This window comes from Meleagris gallopavo, chromosome 7 (genome assembly GCF_905368555.1).
Source record: "Meleagris gallopavo chromosome 7, MGAL_WU_HG_1.1, whole genome shotgun sequence".
NCBI classification, from domain to species: domain Eukaryota; kingdom Metazoa; phylum Chordata; class Aves; order Galliformes; family Phasianidae; genus Meleagris; species Meleagris gallopavo.
The window spans coordinates 31,203,175-31,222,937 of NC_139410.1; the positions used below are offsets into that span (position 1 = coordinate 31,203,175).

Genomic DNA, 19,763 nt, shown 5'->3' on the forward strand with positions numbered 1-19,763 from the left:
AAATGCTTATAGAATTTTGTACTGCCTTTGATTGAAACCATCTTTCTTCAAACTGCTGAAGGAGCAAACGAAATTCTATTCACTATAGAGTTTTTTAATATTAAGACAAGGTTACAATTAATGTTGATTGACCTAAGTAATGAGCAGTGATCTGTTTGATGAACAGTAGAAACGCTTACGTTTATTACAGTGCTTTCCTCTCCAACCAGATGGGCAGTCACAGACATTCGGGCTTACACATTTCCCTCCATTCATGCACACAGGATCACAGACACCTGCAGATACATAGCAAATGAAGAATATAGTAACTGAATTAAAAAGGAAGATTTCATAGAGACTTCCCTACATCTTAAAAGCTGTGGATGAATGCCCCTTCCTGTAGGTATTCAAGGCCAGCAGGATGGGGTTGTGAGCAACCTGGTCTAGTGGGTGTCTATGCCTATGGCAGGGGGTTGGAACTAGATGGTCTTAAAGGTACCTTCAACCCAAACCATCCTATGATCCTATGAGTTGCCTCACTAGTAAAAGAGAGAGGCATTACTCATGAGAATTCTCTGGAAACCATTAAGAACTTTTCTGTAGCAGCTGTGGACGCACCAAATACTTACTAAAGCTTTTCCTTCCTGATTGAAAAGTGTATTCTCAGGTGTACATTTGGATAAGAAAGGATAGATTGGCTTTATGCAATTTTGGGAACATTTTTTGCATTCAATCTAACTTGAAGACTAAATAGATGTATTATTCTGTGACCTTTTTGCACTAGTATTTGTTAAAGTACTTACATTTTTATAATGTTCATTCATATGAATAAGATGCCCAGTTGATTCTTCCAGCCAGAAGAAACCTGATGACTTTTTGTTAGAATTCTGATTGCTAATTTCTGCATCTCCTCTCAGACCCTGTCTTTATGAACATCTCATGGTAAAGTCTCACTGTTTTGGCAAATCAAAGATCTACAGTCCCAACAAAGCAAATCCTGTGACTGTGATGTTTAGATAGAGGTAGATGCCACATGCAGGAACCCAAAGTCCCCATCTACTCTTTCTCCTTGAATGTTAGAGTAACTGGAGGAAGTAAGAATGAGTGGTGGTGCAGTTTAGAGATATGGCAGTGCTGGCATGATAGAAATAGAAATGATTTACCTTTTACGTAGAAGCATGGAAGAAGGTGTTTGTATTCGATAACTGAGTGGAAGAGAAGAAAGCAGTGTTACCTAGTAAATAGATTGGGGAATGAAAGTCAGGAGGAGTCTGACATTCTGTAGAATGGCTTCTGCTCTTTTTTAAGCTTTAGGGGCACGGTGGGATTTTGCAATGTCCCATTGTTGCTAGCGGCAGTCGGCAGCAATTCTACCTGCACGCAGAGCTTCTCCAGGCACCACGGGGGCTGGCATTTAAAATGTAGCACCATGGTACCTGTGTTAGCCTGGAGATTGTGATATGACTTTTGGCACAGCAGCAGTAAGACCAAGTCAAGTCTTCAATGCTAATGCTGTAGTAATTCTGGTTTTCATGATATCTCACTGTACAGAGCTCTGAAAGTAGTGTAGCACACCTAGAGCCTCAAAGTAGGAATTATGTTTAAAAAATAGCATGCAGATAAAACCAACCAGTGTTATCTGGTGGGAGAATGATCTTTTGTTCCTCTCTTAGCCATATGATCAGGCATCTTTAGATAAGCAGTTTTAGATTCTCTGATGATTCCTCAGTATATCTGTGGCAGTGAAGAATGTGATGCACTGAACTGTTGTTTTTGTGGCTTCTTGTGTCCTGGTCACTTGCTCTGTTCCTTCAGTGCAGATGAGGCACTGGCAGCTATAAGAGCTCCATGGCTGCTCTTACTTGGCTGCTACATTTGCATTTTGCTCTGTGCCAAAGCTCACAAGTCTCTCAGCATGGTGACCTGCCCTCAGGCAGGTCAGTCTTACCCGTGCTTATAAGGGCTGCTTGGACCCAAGCCCTAAAACTGTCATCTTCTTTTTTCTTCTTTCTCCATTTCTCCTGATCCATGCTGTAATCTTGGCATCTGCTTACTAAGGCTAACAGAGATCTGGAGTTCTTGCTGAACTCTCAAAAAGTGCTGCAACGCCAGTCAAAACCTAGATGAATTTAAGGAGTTATGACAACTGTAACTCTGAGTTCATCTTTTTTCCCCCCTTTTCCTTCTCTCCTTTTTTTTGATCTCTTGTCACCCATAACAGACTTCTGACATCCAGTTTTACATTGTGCTGTGTTTGCTTCTCGTTTCAATTATAAAACAGCTTAGCTATTCACTATCTAGAAAACTGATCCCAAACCATAAATCTCAGACCTAGATTTCAAATAACCCTTAGCTTTATGATACTCACAGACCATAAAGTCCTCATAGCTGACCTGCTGTCCCAAGATCGTATTGCTGAAATCCATGGATTTCATCTGGAGATCGGAAGAAACGTGGAACCTATCCAAGCTCAGTAGTACTTGTTCAAAAAGAGGCTTCTAATTTTTTTTGTCCTTTAAATTTTTAATGCACTTTTCACCTAATACAAAACATTGCACTCTTTTCCTGTGGTATCTGAGATATTCTGTGACAGCAGATGTTTCCTTCAGTTACGGGGAGTCTAACTATTGCACTTTTTGATTCAGTTTTAGTTTTTAGTTTATATATAACTGAACTTGTTCCAGCTCAGTTTGCCTTGTAATTCAGTAAAACTTTAAGTAACAGGGGAGGTCTGGTCTTGGTCTGAGTAAAACATTACAGTTCAAACAGATTTTCAACTTGGGATCTATTTCTCTCATTGTTCAGCTGCCTTACAAATGAACAAGGAACCATGAAAATAGAGCACTAACTTCTTTAATGTTGCTTATTGCTTGCAGCATCTTTCACTTTAGGCAATAAATCCGAGGAAGTTCAATTCCAACAGAACTAAGAGAAGAACTTAAGTGGGAAATGTAAGCTCAGGGCCATACCTGGTTGGACAGGCACTCTTGGCTCTCTGCCTTCCTGGGCAGACACTTTCTCAACGTGATGGGGAATACACAAGGCAACTTTATGTAAATGCATGCAGTGTTATCTCCCCTCCTTTTCTGTCTGACATCTCTACCTTGTTCTCCCTTTCTTTGACTTTCTTAAATACAATTCCATCTCAATACCCATCAGGCAGACTTCAGCATTTGTTGATTATAACTAGTTCTGATCCTTTCTAGTCCCACTCCTTGGTCTCTGTGGAGGAGCTCCAATTTCAAAATAGCAAACAAAAATGTTACAGCCTCTCACAGGAAAACTAAATAAATTATCAGACACTAGGAGAGCAAATCGAATTATCGTAATCCTCCCAGGCGTTTGCATGACTTTGAAAAGTCTCACATTTTTTCAAGGGGAGGAGAGGGAAAAATGCCTAGCATCTTGACCCAAAGACAACAGGGGTTTGATATGTTTTCCACCTGACTTGGGAACCAGCCTTAAGGGAATGGATGCAAACACATTTGTGTCTTCTCTTTGTTGCAGTTTGATAGGGCGTATCACTGGGGGTGGAGAGAGCCTTGTTCTGTCCAAGTATCCTGAGTGCAAGCTTGCTAGCAGTCAGCGAATATCACTAAAGCCCTAATCCCATTCCTTGTGGTGTCAACGTCAGCATTTCCATGCTTTTCAGTAAGAACTGAAGCACAGGCTTTTGCATGCAATAAGTGTTACTCAATTCTATAAAGAGTGTGAGGGCCACTATTTAAAACTTCCATAATATGATGTTTTTTTAGAACTAGGAAGTTAGATAAGGTAAGCCTGTGTTGAAGGTTAAAGTAAAAGCATGATTACTTGCTGTATTTCAGGTGAGGGTTGATTTGATAAGGTAACAGGTGGCAGCAGGTATTAAGATAAAACATAGGTAATGCATAGAACATTGTACAAAATGTATGCAGTTCCACTTGTATTGAATGGGACTCACCAGTTGCTAAGTTTCTGTCGTACAGTTATTTCTCTTTGATGGCTTTAGAGCACTTTAACCTTACAATCACTTAAAATTTCCTGTGACCCTTTGTATAGTGTATCCCCTCTAGGCTGGCCTCACCCAGTGAAGTGCTTAGTGCAAATCTTTTTATCATGGAACTCCACAGTTAGCTGTTCACCTCTAGGTAGCTAGCCTCCTGTTTTGTCAGCCAAAGAGAAGAGTTTTACTACGAAATAATTATTTCCAGAGATTACTAAAAATCTATGGAAAAAAAGTTAAATGTTGTCTCTAAAATCCAGTAGGTACTCCTGATGTAAGTAGCATCGGCAACGGACACCTACAGTTCCAGTGTCTTCCTTTCCACTTCTCACAATAAATTGATAATAAACATTCCCTTAAAGCACAGAATCATAGAATCCTTAAGGTTGGAAAGGAACTCTAGGATCATCTAGTCCAACTGCCAACCCATCCCCACCATGCCCGCTAACTATGTCCCTCAGTGCCACATCTGTGCTTTTCTTAAACACCTCCAGGGATGGTGACTCTGCCACTTCCCTGGGCATTCTCTGCAGCATGCATAGTATGAAGCAAAATATCCGTGCAAAGTGAAGGGATGTGCTTATGATATGCTTTTCTGCATACACTATAAGCAATTAAGAGCAATGTCTTGTTCAAACGGTGACAATATCAATCAAAAGTCTCATCAGTCTACAGTGATTAACAGAAGCTAGATATTTCCTTCAGACTCTCATTTTTCACTATCCATTAGCAGATAAACAACATTTCAGGTTGAACCCTAGCCACCTTTCTATGCAAGTACCCTATTGGACCTTTTTAACTAGAAATGGATAACAATAAGTAGTGAAAAACTTGTAATTTTGTCACATGTCTTCATCACTGCCCTTATAATGTCAAAACAGAGGAGATATTAAATCAGGCTCCCAAAATCTTAGCAAAATGAGATTTTCTGAAATGTTTCAGGAGTACCCTGTGGTGCAGCTGAACATACATGTCCTTCTGTGACAGTATGAGTGCCCTGACTTCTTTCTGAATCAAGAATTACCTGTCATCCTGTATCCTGAGCCAAGCTGTTGATGAGGAGACAATGTGTCACACTGCAGTGCTGATTAGAAGATGTAGTTTTCAAGATAACTTTTTTTTTTTTTTTGCCATGTAGAAGCTGACAAAATTGACCTGTTTCTGAAGCATTCTGCCTTTGTATGGAAGAGAGAAAATAGCCTCAGGCAGTAACATCTGTGTGGGCCAGCTAAGGTAATGCATCAGGCTACATCTTCACTGACAAAGAATACAGAGAACTGGCCAAAAGAACACCTACTGGTAGATATAGACTTCAATGTGTCCTTTAAGTCACTACCCCTGTGCTGTTATTTGTACGTGCTTCACAGGCATGGCTTTTATTTCAGGCTGGTCTTGGTTTCAGACTGACTTCTCTGTGGGCCTAGAGTATATTTGTACTTGCTCTCTCAATTGCTCTTTTGAGAAGTAGGATTGCTTGATCAGTCGCAGTTTTGGCTTTTGTATGTGTACATGTTGTTTTAATGTTCGTTTTATCCTTTCTGCTTAGTGGTTATCTGGATGTGGTGTGACATTCTCGAAAACAAAGAGCTGTAGCTAGGGAGGTACAGCACAGTAAGGATACAGAGCATGGGACAGATTTAAAAATAACACCGACTGGTCTTGTCAGGAAAATACAGATGACAGAACCCAAGCTGAGAATAAAAATGAAGCCAGTAGATGTGAAAGCAGTTGGTTGCTGTGTTAAAACTGGCACTTCTAGTCCTTTTCCAATGTTTATTGGTAATATACATTACCTATTGATAAAACACAGAAACGGAGGAGATCATCTGTGCCAGGAATGCAGCAACCTTGTGAATGCAGCCTTAAAATGTAAGGATGCTGCTGATTTTTTTTATAGGAAGAGAACGGGAGAGCCAGGTCAGCAGTTTCATGAAATAGCACAGTTCAATTGATTGACTGGAAGCAAGGTTCCACTTCTCTCTGGATGTGTTATGCATCTCAGCAGCGTTGCTCAAATGAACTGTTGTCCAGAGTGCAGTAAGGAAGGGGTTGGCTGGATGCTTCCGGGCTTGAAATAAAGAGTTGATCTTGCTGAATGATCTTTAATCCTTTGAAGAAATGAATCACAAAATCGGTGAAAAAAGGGAAATTTCTAACTCAGGGTACTCTTTTATGGATTCTGCTGCCCTCACAGTAGCCAGAAACTAGTTGAGGTAAAAAACATCATTCTATACTTCAGAGGGTATAACTGATGCTCAACAGATCATTAGCAAGATGGATGTACCTATATATCTGCTGCCACAGAGGTCCCAATTGCACGTAGCACTAAAAAACATGTTGTGGGTTTGGGACAATAGCAATTACTAGTCCTAATTTTTCTGTTTCAAGGGCAGCCAGGAAATAGTTTTACAAATATTAAATTTTAGGCATGTGTGTTGTTCCAAAGATTGAGTTTTTTGGAAACTCCTCATTTATGTCGATTTGGATTTGTAAATAAAGAAGTTTATACCCAAGCTTTAGCAAAGCATCTTCAGATATGTATCCCAGTGAATATCAGTAATTATAACCTTAGATTAAATTTTAAGAAGAAGCAACTTTTTGAGTGTATGAGAAATTTACAAGTTTTGTGCAAGGTTCTTCTAAAATTTGGATCCTTATCTGTATCAAACTACCAATTATTCTGAGGTTTGCTCAGCCCCATTTCTTGCTTCACGTATTTCTAACAGAGATGCGCAGCAATTCTTCAATAAATTACCTTTTTGAATAGTAAAAAATAATCTTGTAGAAACCTCTGAGGGATGCAGTGCAGGAGAACAAATTACTACAAGACACAGAGGGAGCTATAAATGTAGTTGTGATGGGTGCCGTGACAGTTTGCATTGATAATGTATTCACGTTACCACACAGCTCTGGTAATAAGAGTTAGTTTGCATTACCTAGCACACATTTCAGAAGAAAAAAATTGCCTGAGAAATTGTAGGCCATATAGACTTGCGGTATGACGCCAGGGTCTTGCCTAATTGTGTCTGGTCTTTGTTGATGTGTGCTCTGATGTACCTGGGGAGACCTTTAGAATTATTAAAGCAGGAAATAAATCTAATTCAGGTATTAGATCAGAAAAGAAAATGAGAAAAATAATGGATGCCGGATAGCATAACTACTTAGATGCCAGACCAAGCTCTGCGTGTTGGTGTGCAATGTACTGGGCTCCTATCTGTGCTGTTACTTCGCTCTCATCAGATAATACAATTTTTCTGCCAGCAGAAAAGGATCCTGGTCTGTCTGTCTGCATTTCTGAATGATTCTCTGGCAGTGCATGGTAGGCAAGGCTCTTAAACCCCAGAACGCTGTGGAAACAAGTAAGGAATTGCTGCTCCAATTCAGATAGGGGATTGTCTGCTGTCCTTGGACTGAAATATTTCTCCCTCTGAGCCCCCTTTACCTGTTGTCTCTTATCAGGTAAAACTCTTCCTAGAGGTGCACTATTAAGGTATTTGGATAGATGCGTGGTATTTTGTCTTTCAGAATGATGTAAACATTCAGTTGACAAACAAATGATACCTTATGCAGGTGTGCATAAGGTATATCTGGGGTAGAGTCTGCTGGGAACCGGCAGATTTTGAGATCCTTAGCAAAACCTTTTTTCTTTTACCAATTGGTTTTAGTCTGATTGCAATGCTATTAATTTGAAAGTGTCTTGCTATTCTTTATTCTCATCTTTGTGACTGTTAGTATATAATTAATGTGGGGAATTGCGAAATATACTCTCAGCACAACTTATATTCTCATCTTGTTTGGGTCTTGCGCTTGGTAACATTTTCTCTTCATTGAGGAATGCTCTGTGCTTTATTAGGTCAGCGAACCATTACGGTGTGTGTGTAAATTGTTCTCTAGAGCTGTTTCCTTGTCATGCCTGAGTAAGAAGTGAAAAGGGATTCTCATATACATTGTTTTTCTCCGTTGATTGTTTCTGCAGTTTCAGTCCTTGCATTATGACCTGCCATTATGGCGTGCTTTCATTGCTCAGAGTGGGCTAAACCCACCCTTGCTTGATGCAAGTTGGTGTATTTTCACCCATGCAGAAGTAAAAAGGGAGATTGAGGCAGAGGAACTGAAAAGAACTGTGGCAAAATGGGAGATAGCTTCAGACCAAGAAGAGGAAGAACAGCAGGTCCCTGGCCTGGCTGATGGCCAGCTGGGAAGCAAGGACCTCGTCCACAGAAGGCACCTGCCTTGGGTGGGAGCCCTTCCAGAAAACGAAGTGCTGTCTGCCTTGGCACTGCTCTGATCTGTTATTCATAGCGCTATTATCTGTCTTAGGAAGTAGGCTAAGTCTAACGTGAGAATCTATGTACTGCCAAGGACTTTTTGTGGTCCAGCAGACAATGTAATTTCCAGAACTTTCCCTGTGGTAGATTTTACACCCCTTTTTTTTTAAGAGAAGACATTAAAAAAAATATTTTAATTAGAAATAAGCCCCCAAATTCATGGAAAAGCCACTCATCCTCACGTGGAATCCTACGGCAAAGAGAAATGTGTCAATTCAGGAATCCCTGCTATTTAAGTATGCATTTACATACAGCAGCAAATCAGACACATTTCTTTAGTGCATTTAAGTACAAATAAAGAAATATTGGCCCAAACCCCAGATTCTCCACTCCTGCAAAAATCATTCTGTAGTCTGGGAATGTTTTTCTTAAGGAATGAATAAAAATTTAATAAGGCTTCTTTACTTCTTACTTGGGATATATATTCAGTTCTTACCCAAATACATTCTTGTTCTCTTTCTGAAAAATAAATTTAGAGATAACTGCATGTGCTCAAAGCTCCTGTTAAAATAAATGCACCAGCTACTTGTATGTGAACAAAACATAGCTTTGATAAAAGACTGGTTAATGGCTTTATGTCATATTCTTTGTAAGAGAACAGAGAGAAGAGCTCTGAGTGCAGACCACAGCCAGACCATCCCCTGAGCCACTGTCTCCAGTTTGGCGCTCTCTCTGTCTCTGGGAAGTCAGAGTTCACCCCATTCACCCCATGCAAATTACACAGATCTGTTTATGCTCAGCAGAATGGGAAAGACAGTAGTAGTCCTGAATATTTTTTTTCTTCATCTTCTGTTGTATATCTTGCCCAAGGAAGAAAGATGACATCTAATACAGCCTATTCTGTTACGCAAGCTCCAAAATCAAGTAAGAACTGAGACCAGTATTTCCTTTTCGTATGTCCCCAGACTTTGCACCTACTCAGCAAGCAAACCTGCCAATCCTTCTATTGCTGTCAGCACAACTAGTGCAGTTTGCATCAGTTATGAGCCTCTCTACATGAGCAGCTGTTAACTTATTTCCAAACACTCACTTGCTGAGGACACTGGCCATCCAGAAACCTTGGCCAAATCGTTGTTGCTTATGAGCACATCCTTGACATGAGAAAAGCAGGTCTGAGGCTAATGATGGCTCCGTTCATTGAATTAGGCACAGGGGCTGTTCCCTGCTCAGCTGTGTGGGAGGGATGCTGGAGCTCTTGTCTGCAAACTCGCTGATTTTGGACAGCTTGAGGCAATCTGCCTACTCAGTGTGGATGTACCAGAGAATATACTGCCGGTTGTTAAGATGATAACTCAATAGAAGTGTAATTTGTTGAGCAGTAAAGCTTCCTGCTTATGCAACTCACAAGGAAATGTGAGCAATGTGGTATGGGAGGGCTGGAATTCAGGAAGCCAGTGACTTTCACTGTGACATTGCTTAGCAAAATTTCCCTTTGAAACCTGGTGTTCACATTTCCAATTTTGTTAGTTTCTAGATTTCATACAAGTAAAGTTCTCATGGTGCTGGGAAGTAAAGAGAAAAGGGGAGGAGTGAGAAGAAATTAGAGCTAAAAGAATGAAATAGAGTTATGCTGCATGCTGTGTACTGGCTATAAATCCTGCCTGCAGGAATTGTAGAAGCGGAGAAATAATTATCTACTGTCTTTGAAATGCAATCTGCAAACTCCCAGTGTTGAATGGGTCTGATAGTGTAGAACAGCTGTGAGCAGGGATGCAGCCTCTGTTTGAAGCTGTTCTCTAAACCCGTCCAGCTGAGGAGGGCAGGAGGGCTTGGGCCTGCAGGACAGGCTGAGGTTTGCTTGGTATTCTGCAGCTGAGAGGAAGAGGAATTCAGCCCTGTTCTCCTGTGCCCTTTGCTTGCTGATAAGCTCCAGAGGGAGCTGTGGCTTGCCTTTTTGCTCGGAGATGATCTCACTAGCAACAGAGGGAGGGATAAACCTGGGGTCCCGCGAATCTCTTTTTCTCTCCTTTTCTTCACTCCGATCCTTCATATGAAAAGTGAACTCAGCTTTTATCAGCCTCGTTAGAAAAAGTTATTTATAAAGCAGTCCAACGAAAATGTGTGTGATATACATAACATTTGATCTATTTGCTTTTAATGTTTGTAAGAACGTGTTGGGAATTTGTGTGAGCGTAGTGTTAGAGTCTCATGAAATCAGTGAAATTCCAAGCTACAGCTGTGCGTTTTCATCAAAAAGGAATTTTAAACCACAGACAAATAGCTTTTCCTTATTACTGAAGCAGAGTATGTTTTCTTGATGCAAAGTTGATCCAGAAATATATTTCATTTTGAAGTGCTGTCAGCATTTGCCTCCTTATGCTCAACAAGACCGATTGTATTGAAAACAACGCGCAGCAAGTGAGGACGCAAGGTTGTACGACTGCTGATGCATAACTACACATTTCCTTGTCAGCTCTGACACCCTCCCATCCTGGGTGTGGGTGTCTGGTTTGCATAATCACCAGGCAGTTATTTATCAGCAAACACACCAGGCAAAGCCTTATATTTTAGCTGGCAGCCAATCAGACTGGGTTGATTTACGCCTCTTTGGAGGTGATGTTTATTTACATAGAGAACAAGCACAAACTTTCAGGCTGAATGCCTTTCTCTGCTCACCGAGGAAGCAAAGATGATTAAGGCTGAATAGTGAAGGCATGGAGCTCCCACTCTGCCCTGCGACTGCACAGCTGCCAGGCAAAGTATCAGCAACACCAAGCTGTACAGGGATGGATGTGAACATCCTAAGGCATGTTGCTTTACATTTAAAATAAACCAGTAGCGAATCTGGGCTTGGTTTAGGAATAACCTATCTTTGGTTGGCTGCCACAACTTTTAGGTTTAACTGTCTCCTCCAGTTGACAGTCTGAAGCTGCCAAAAGCAAACAGAAGCTTTTGTTTGTCTGTCCGTGCAGAAGAGATTTATGAAGGAAAGAGAAATGCCTAAAAGTAGTGAGAACAGTGCCAAAATATCCAAGGGGTAAGTGCTCAAAGAACTGGTTAGAATTGTTCTTCTGTTGTCATTATGCATCATCGCTGTCTGGTAACTCTTAAGTATAGGTACAAGTGCAGTTAGTGATGCTGCAAAAGAGCTACATGCTATATTAACTCTTTGGAACTTAGTATGAGCGTTGTGGTATGATTCTATGATTCTGTGGTACTTTTTCCTCTGTGTTAAGGAAAATGCGTTGGGTAATGGAATTTGTTTTCCACTTTTTAATTTGCCTGTGTGAATAAGTTCATAATATATGGCTATATAATTCTAATCCTTAAATGTATGCCAAGTATGTCAGCTGACCAATCATGTCCGTGCTAAATTGTACATAAAACCACATGGTCAAAAGGCTCAAAGAGCCTCTGGTGTCTGAATTCTGAAGTGTGGCTGAGGGCCACGTCTGAGTGGTGTGTCCAGTTGTTTTCTCTGTTGGTTGGAAAGGTTTTGAGCTGAGGTTTACTGCTGCTGTGTGGCCTCCAGACCCTCATGTGTCTGGGAGAGGAGAAACCTGGATCCTCTGGTAGAGAAACTAGTTCGTATGCTAGCGATGCAAAGGCATAGAGGTGTAAAAGCAACTGCTTGCTACGAAGAGCTGTGAACATCCTATTGGTTTCTATGTAGCCTGCTATCAGTTCCTGTACGGTTGATTGTAAACAGGAAAAAAATATAAAATATACTCAACTTTTTTTCATCTATTAAGTCAGGAAGCAAATAGTAGCCTTTGTTTTCTAGTTTCTCTTCATTCATCCTGGACCCAGTGCCTTTCTTTAAGTTCTTATAACATGAAGCTAAATAAAACAGATTATATCCTGGCTGTGAAAGAGGAATGGAGGCTCAGATTAAACAGCACAAAAATATTTTCACCATCTCAGGAAGCTTTGCCACAAAAGATTGTACCAAGGCAGGCAACAGAAAGCTTCATAAGCTTAGAAGCGCTCAGTGGGTTGGAAGCAGTGGAAGTGTTTAGGGGAGTGCTTTGCTGGGCTGCAGTCATGATCAACTCTTTCTCTTTGATCTGTCTTCAGATGTGGTAGTATGTTCAGAGCAGGAAACAACACTTTTTCTAATGTTCTCTAACCTCAAAAACAAAGTGCCAAACATGTGCTTTTTTCCTCCTTTCTTCCCTCCAGCTTCTTTCTGCCAGAAAAGACTATTCAATTGTATCCTCTGCAGCCAGGCAGAGCTGTGCATCGTGATTCCTTCTGTTGAAGGAGAGGAGAGCTGTGGTGTGGGGCTTTTGTTGCTGGAAGGAATTTTTTACCAGCTTTTTTCTTTGTATGTGAGAGACATAAAGTGCTCTGGAAACATACAGACTGTTCCTGCCAAGAATGGTTGTTTTCGCAGCTCCACTTTTGCCAACTTCAAACTGGTTAAGACATAATAATAATAATAATAATAAACTTTTCCTATATACATCCTAGACTCTCTGAGTGACAGAAATTGTTGAGCAATATTACTTGCAAAAGTGCAAAAAACCCCTATTTTTCCATTAAAAGAATAGAATATGAATACCGATGCTAAGGTGGAAAGGGAGTTTTCAGAAACAAGAGCAAAAGCAAGGCATGGTATAATTAGTATGAGATTCCAATATTTTTAAGGTTCTCTGCTGCTCTGCCTTTGGCTTTATTTTTTTTTCTCCTCAAAATCTTTAGTGCAGAATAATTAATTCATCTCCAAATACAATGAGAATTACTCACTCTGAATGCATGAAATATTTAAGGACTCTAGCAAAACATTCTGCTGCCCACATTGACCTGAGATAGTGCTATTCTAATTAACAGGTTGGTGCAAGACCTAACATAGAGTCATAGAATCAAAGGATCATAGAATGGTTTGGGTTGGAAGGGACCTTTAAGACTGTAGTTCCAAACCCTTGCTAAAGCCAGGAATACCTCCCTATAGACAAGGTTGCTCACAGCCCCATCCAGCCTGGCCTTAAATGTTTCTGGGGAGTGGTCATCCACAGCCTCTCTGGGCAACCGGTTCCAGTGAACAGGTCTATAGTACTCTATTTGCTACGGTGAAAATAAAGATCAGTGAGAATAAATATTCCACTGACTTTGTACAAAAGGAAGAAAAACTGTTTAGTTTTAGAGAACGTTGGAAGTTTGTAACTCACTTTTCTGACATCTTCTCCCAGTGTAGCCCTCAGTACAGGAGCACACGTTGGTTCGAACACAGTGGCCACCGTTCTTACAAGGAGGAATGCAGACAGCTAGAGAAAAAGGGAAAAGTTTGTTGCACTGAAACCATAGCAGGTGTCAATATCACCTAAATATCTGCCCTTTATTGAGGTGTGGGTGTTGGGAGAACAGTCTGCAGAGGCTTATTGGTTATTTGAGGTAAAGAAGATGTCTCTCCAAAGGGTAATTCAGGCTGATGCCCAGCTGAGATCTTAGTTCTCTCTGGTTTGTGGAACAAATGTGGGACACAACTCCTCACACCTAATCTCTTTTAGATACCTGAAGCTAAGTGGTGGGAATATCCCAGAGAACCTCCTTGGATTTTAGTTCTAAATAAAGGGCTTCTCCAAGAGCAGCTGCCCTTGAAATATCAGTGTTTGTTATTTGATATCTTTGTTTTGGCGCTGTTCTTCCCCCTTCCTCAATGAAGCTGGAGGAAGGGCTTTGCTTTTTTTCAGCATCCAGCCACTATCCAAATCAACTAGATGTTGAAAAGCACTTTCTGTGTTGAACGTTAAGAGAAGAATCATTAAGTTACAGAGTCTGCATAATTTTTCCTTCTCTCTTTCCCTGCTATCATCACAAAAACAAAGAGCTTCCAGCAAGCTCTACTGTCATTAATCATTCACTTGCAAAAAAGGATTGCATTCGTGTAGGAACTCCAGGGAAACAAAGCAGAGAAAGAGAGATAAACATTTAATATTGAAATAGTTCATTTGGTAATAAGAATGTATTTATATTTCCGGACTTGGGAGGGAGTTTTAAAGCTAAGCTCAATGCAGGTATCTTTCAGCTATTTGAGCCCTAAACATAAGTTTTTTCCTCATGTCTGTTGTGCTTGTTCGAATGGGTAGTTAAGAGGATTTACTCTGGTTGGATATTAGGAAAAATTGTTTCTCAGAGGGGGTGGAGTCAACATCCCTGGGGGTGTTCAAGACCTGTGGAGATGGGACAATGAGGGACATGGTTAGTGGGCATGATGAGGTGGGTTGGGCTTGGACTTGGTGATCTTAGAGGTCTTTTCTAGCTTTAATGATTCTATGATTCGTTTGACTTATGTAACATCATTAGCCTCAGATTATAGTTCTCCTGCTTAGGAGATGGATTCAAAACCAGGTCCTACAAAAAAATTAGGCTGTGTGATATTTGATCAGATATTTGAGCAAAGACCTGAAGAAATCCTGTGTAAGTCTCCCATCCACAACATGTTAGGATGGTCGAGCAGGTGATACGTGGAGGCCCATCTGAAGAAAAATCATCATCTGGCTCTGAAACACTCTTAATGCCCACTATAGAATGCAAAATGAACAAAGTTGAGCCGTACTTTAAAGTTTAATTGACCAGATGCTCATCAGTGATAGAATTGGCTTCAAATAGCTTTAGATTAATTGTTTAGTTATCATTAATGCCATCCTAAATAGGTGCTTGCTTCTTCACAGTACCGTTAAGAAGACTTTAATGCAGATTTACGACAGACCACAATATACACAAAACATGCAGGGAGTTATGACAAGGCAAATCTCTCGATATACTGTGTGTGGGGGCAGGCAATGATGTAGGCTGCAGTTTATGTTTTAATCCTGAATCCTTTATCAACATGATGAATAGAACTTGCTTACCTCTCTGGCACTGGGGCCCATAGAAACCATAAGGACACGTGCAAGTATTTGGTCGCACGCAGATTCCTCCATTTAAGCACACAGGGTTGCACACAGCTGTATGTGAATGTAAGATAAATTTATTAATCTCTTATCACTCTGAACCTTTACACTAGGTGCTCTTTTGCTGCTGCACACGTCATTAGAATTAATATCGCTAGCAATGCTGTGATAAATTTCACACGATCCTTGCTGGTCAGATGGGCTGTGGCATTTATTCATTGTCATCACAGTGGGTGCATTTCAATGGTGTTTTAGCATAGCTATAGGGATGAAACAAAATATTATTTAATAGTTTATTTCTGATATCTTCCTTTGGCTTGCTCAGCTTGTTTGCTTTTACGTTGGTATCCTGACCACCCTCGATCCCCGGGTAACAAAATCCAGCCACACTGCAAACAGTCTGGATAACCTGGAAAAGAGATATTGGCCATTTGCTGCTTTGTCTGAGTGCAGCAGAGCTGAGTGGCATTTCAGGGAAGCTGAATAGGTATGCACCACAAAACCTCTGTTTGTTCTGCCTCATTTAAATGCCAGTTCCCACAAACATATTGGCTCATGTATCATCAACAAAGCCACTGGCTTTGCCTGTTTATTTATCTGTTATTACTATAGATGATATAACAGGCATTAGGAATTAAAGGCTGTCTGACATATTTCTACGTGGCAAGTACCTGACTGTAGGGAAAAAAAAAAAAAAAAAGGTATTTCAGCTGTGAACTATTTCAGTTGGGAAGTTGCTGTGTGGAGGATAAGGACGATTGTGCAGATTTTATTATAGAGTGGCACTTTAAAACAGACTTTCTCCTTCTATCCCTTTTGTCTTTTAGTGTCTTACAGAATAGCCCATTAGATAAATTAAATAAATTTAAGCTTAAATAAATTAAGTGTCACTAAAATGTTTCAGAAGAACTAAAGGAGAAATAAAATGTCAATTTGGAGAGAGAAAAAAGTGAAATTGTAGTCTAGATGAGAGGCTATTCTGACTAAGCAGCAATCGCTTAAGTAGTCAAAATGGACTTTGTTCATTGCTAATGGTAAATTTGGATTAGTTCCCTCTTTGTCCCAGCTAGTTCACAGATGTCCACACTCTGTCAGTGTTTATATTTCCATCTGTAAAAACTCTTTAGGAAGGAAAGCCCAACAGTATCCATGGAACGCTCTGCCTAGCACACGCAAAATTGTGCTGGAGAGCTGGGGATGGTATTCTTTCATTTAAGGTATTGTCACACAAACAAACTCCAAATCTGCTGTTTTGGGTTGAAAATAACCACCTCTGTTGCTGCTGCTTGTCCTACCTTTAGAATAATCCTGTCTCCATCACAAAGAATAATCCTGTTGCCAGTTCACATATGCAAAATGCAAGGAGAGTAATCTCTGGCAGGAAAAGGAGGAGATAGGGGGAACCTGAATAGCTAGTGGCAATCCCAATCATTTACACTGGATCTTAGCTAGGCCAGTTTATGTGTCCTCAAAAGGTCTGTCATTTAGAAAAATCTCAGGGAGAAGGATGTGAAGATGACATCCCTCACCTGCCAGCAGAGGTAATGTGAGCTGAAAGTGTCTTAGTCATTAATATTTGCCATGGGAAAGGCAGATTGCCTCTAGCTTTGAGGTCTGGCACTGATTAAGATACTTCTCATGCTTCCTTCTTTTCATATTTCAGTTTTGCATGGCTTGTCCCAGGTGAGTGCTATAGTGGCTGTGCCTTGAGAGGAAAGCATGTGTACTCCAGCGTTTTGTACTTTGGCCATGGGATGAAAGTCTTAGCTACAGCTATTCTAATAGGGTTCAGGGCTATCAATCCTGACTGATAATAGGTACCTAATTCTGGGCCTTACCTTGGCATTTTGTGCTGACTGTTGTGATGGTTTTTCCCTGAGTGCACGTTTTGTAGGTGTTTTTGCATGTATTAAGTGCAGCCAGGAGGAGCAGTTAAATATCTTACAGTTATCAGGGGAAGAGGGTGGTTAAATTCCCCTTCTAAACCTACTTTTGTTCTGTCTTACACTGTTACAAGCCATCTTCTGGAATAGCAAAACTGGATCCAAGAAATAGACCAAAAAACCTTGGTTAATAGGCAGGCTTCTGATAACTTCCCTTCTTTTGATTCATTTTTCTTCCTTAGACTATACAGTACTAGAACTGTGGCAACTATAGCTACTAACTTAGCAGCAGAAGTCATGCTGACCTGCTTGCATTGTCTTCCTAGCTTAGTCAGCCCTCCTATTTCTGTCTCCATATAGTCTCTATTTTGAAGCTCAGATTTTATTGTATCCTGTTACAAATCACCGAAAGCCAAACCATTCTTTCTCCTAACCTTGAGAGAAAAGTGTAGGGCTACAAGCAATGAAACAAGGGAATTGCGTTGATCCAGAGCACTGCCACCAAGGCACTGGGACCGTGGGACAGGACTTCTTCTTTGAGCTCTGCGTGGACAATGCCAATGCAGAGCGAGTTCATGTCCATGGCCATGGTGATTTTTTGAAGCATTTCCACTGAGAATGTAAGTCAATATAAAGCCAAAATCTCAACTGATAATTATGCTCATTGCAGAAACTATCAAGCTTCCCAAGGTTGAAACTGCTGACATGGTGAAGAACTTTATTTTCACACTAAGGATAAATTCCAGCGTCACATGAGCTTAAAAAAAGATGCACAAAGATTCTGCTTGTGGCTTTCCTGTAAGTGACCTGAGATTTAGCTAAACAGCAAAACGTATGAATACTCACATAATTTCAAGGCCTCCTGAGGCTTTGCCCTTTACTATGTCTACTGCTCTTCTTACATTTCAGTTTCTCAAGCAGTTCCCGCTCTGACTGCTGAATTATACAAATCACATGGATTTCAGGCACAGAAAAAAAGGAGTGACCAATGGTTTCTAACAGCTTACCTATCTCACAGGAAGGGCTGCTCCATCCACTTCTGCATTTGCACTCATCCGGCGACACACAGACCCCGCCGTTATGGCAATGCCTGTTACACACCACTGGAAAGCACAGGAAGGAATTTATTATTTATTAATTAATTTATTATTATTATATGTTATCAGTTATACTGATGTGGATCATAAAGGTGCTCAATTACAGCAAATAACTAATTGTTTTAGTCCGAAAGGTAAACCGAGGGACGATTCTGTCCCTTCCCTTGGTTTTCTTTCTCTTTTTGCTCATTCTTTCCATCAGAAGTCTTGCATCTAAAATTCTTTGATCTTGAAGTATTCAAGCTACCTTGGCTCACAGATAAAATTATGTTCCTGTCAGTGGCAACCTGATACTTAAGTCAGCTGCAAGATCTGTAATGCAACTGCATTTGTTTCACCATTCAACTTATATGAAACAGTTTGAAAGCTGATTTTTTCCCCAGACATTGAATATATTTTCTATGTATAAAACCTCTTTCATGACTTGTTTTGCACAATAACATTATCCAAATAGGCTAATTGGCATGGCCTTTTTATGTTCTCACAATCACTATTACTGCATTCACTCCCACAACCTCACATTTCATAAATGTTGCTATAAATAACATGGAGTTTTTTCCTTGTTTGTTTTTCTGGAGGCAATTTTATGTAGAATATGTTGACACAGATGTACATATTTTTACATAATACAGCTATGTTGCTGGTGAATATGTGCGCTGAAATAGTTCAGCTGCTGTATTCCTACAAAATATTACGCTTTGATTTCCTTGCTGTATTCAGTCAGCATTTTAGAGGGAAATACAGGAAGATGAAAAGGCTTTTTTGTGCCTTATCATTTTATATAAACTCAAACATGTAAGGAGGAGAGAAGGTTCAAAGAATTTGTACGTACTTGTTTCACATCGAGGACCAACAAATCCATAGACACAAGAACAAGTGTTCTGAGCTACACAAGTTCCTCCATGCTCACACGGTGGGTCACACTGCACTGCAAAAAGCACAGAAAGAGTAAAGCATGAGAAAAAACAAATAGCTCAAGCGCTGAGTTCGGTACTCGTTACTGATTTTCACAAGCAGTTTAATCCAACAACCAATTGTGCAGTATAAAAACAGGTATCACATTAGTAATGCAGTGCCAACATGATCATTTTGTTTCAGTTCTGAGTGTGCCTGTGTGTAAGTGCATGCTTTTGAAGTGGAAGACTAATTACAAATGTGGTTTGTAATACTAAACACCTTGCCCATCCCTCCATCAAAGTTATCTCATGGATAATTGGTGATCATCTCTCTTTACTTGGCATTTGGCATTGCTCCTACAACGACCAGAAATGAGGCTGTGTTTAGGTGGGGATTGTTCCCTTTTCCTGGGTAACAGCAATAGGGCAAGAGGTCTTTAAGTTGCTCCAAAGTAGGTTCAGGTTAGGTAGTAGGAAAAATTTAGTCTCAGAAAAAATGGTGAGGCATTGGCACAGGCTGCCCAGAGAGGTGGTGGAGTCACAATCACTGAAGGGCTTCAGGAACCATGGAGATATGGCACTGAGGGCAGTGGCCAGTGGGCATGGTGAGGGTGGGTCAGTGGTTAGACTTGGGGATCTGAGAGGTCTTTTCCAACCTTCATGATTCTGTGTTCAGTGAGCACTAACAGGTGTCAGAAGTTACCCCGAACAGAGGGGAAATGTTTCCTCTGCACAGAAAAGGGTTGTAAGGAAATTTGT

At 40.5% G+C, this 19,763-nt stretch overlaps 1 protein-coding gene across 3 annotated transcripts in view; it reads right to left on the bottom strand.

Moving 5' to 3' along the window:
- LOC100542745 (von Willebrand factor D and EGF domain-containing protein-like) overlaps positions 1-19,763 on the bottom strand; it is a 164,803-nt gene that overhangs the window by 14,809 nt on the left and 130,231 nt on the right. For all 3 annotated transcript variants that reach the window (XM_085227788.1, XM_085227789.1, XM_085227787.1), the window contains exons 22-26: positions 18,941-19,036; positions 18,019-18,114; positions 15,087-15,182; positions 13,404-13,499; positions 180-275 (exon numbers count right to left, since the gene is read on the bottom strand). In XM_085227788.1, coding sequence (XP_085083914.1) covers positions 180-275; positions 13,404-13,499; positions 15,087-15,182; positions 18,019-18,114; positions 18,941-19,036 — 480 coding nt within the window. The remainder of the gene's footprint in view (positions 1-179; positions 276-13,403; positions 13,500-15,086; positions 15,183-18,018; positions 18,115-18,940; positions 19,037-19,763) is intronic.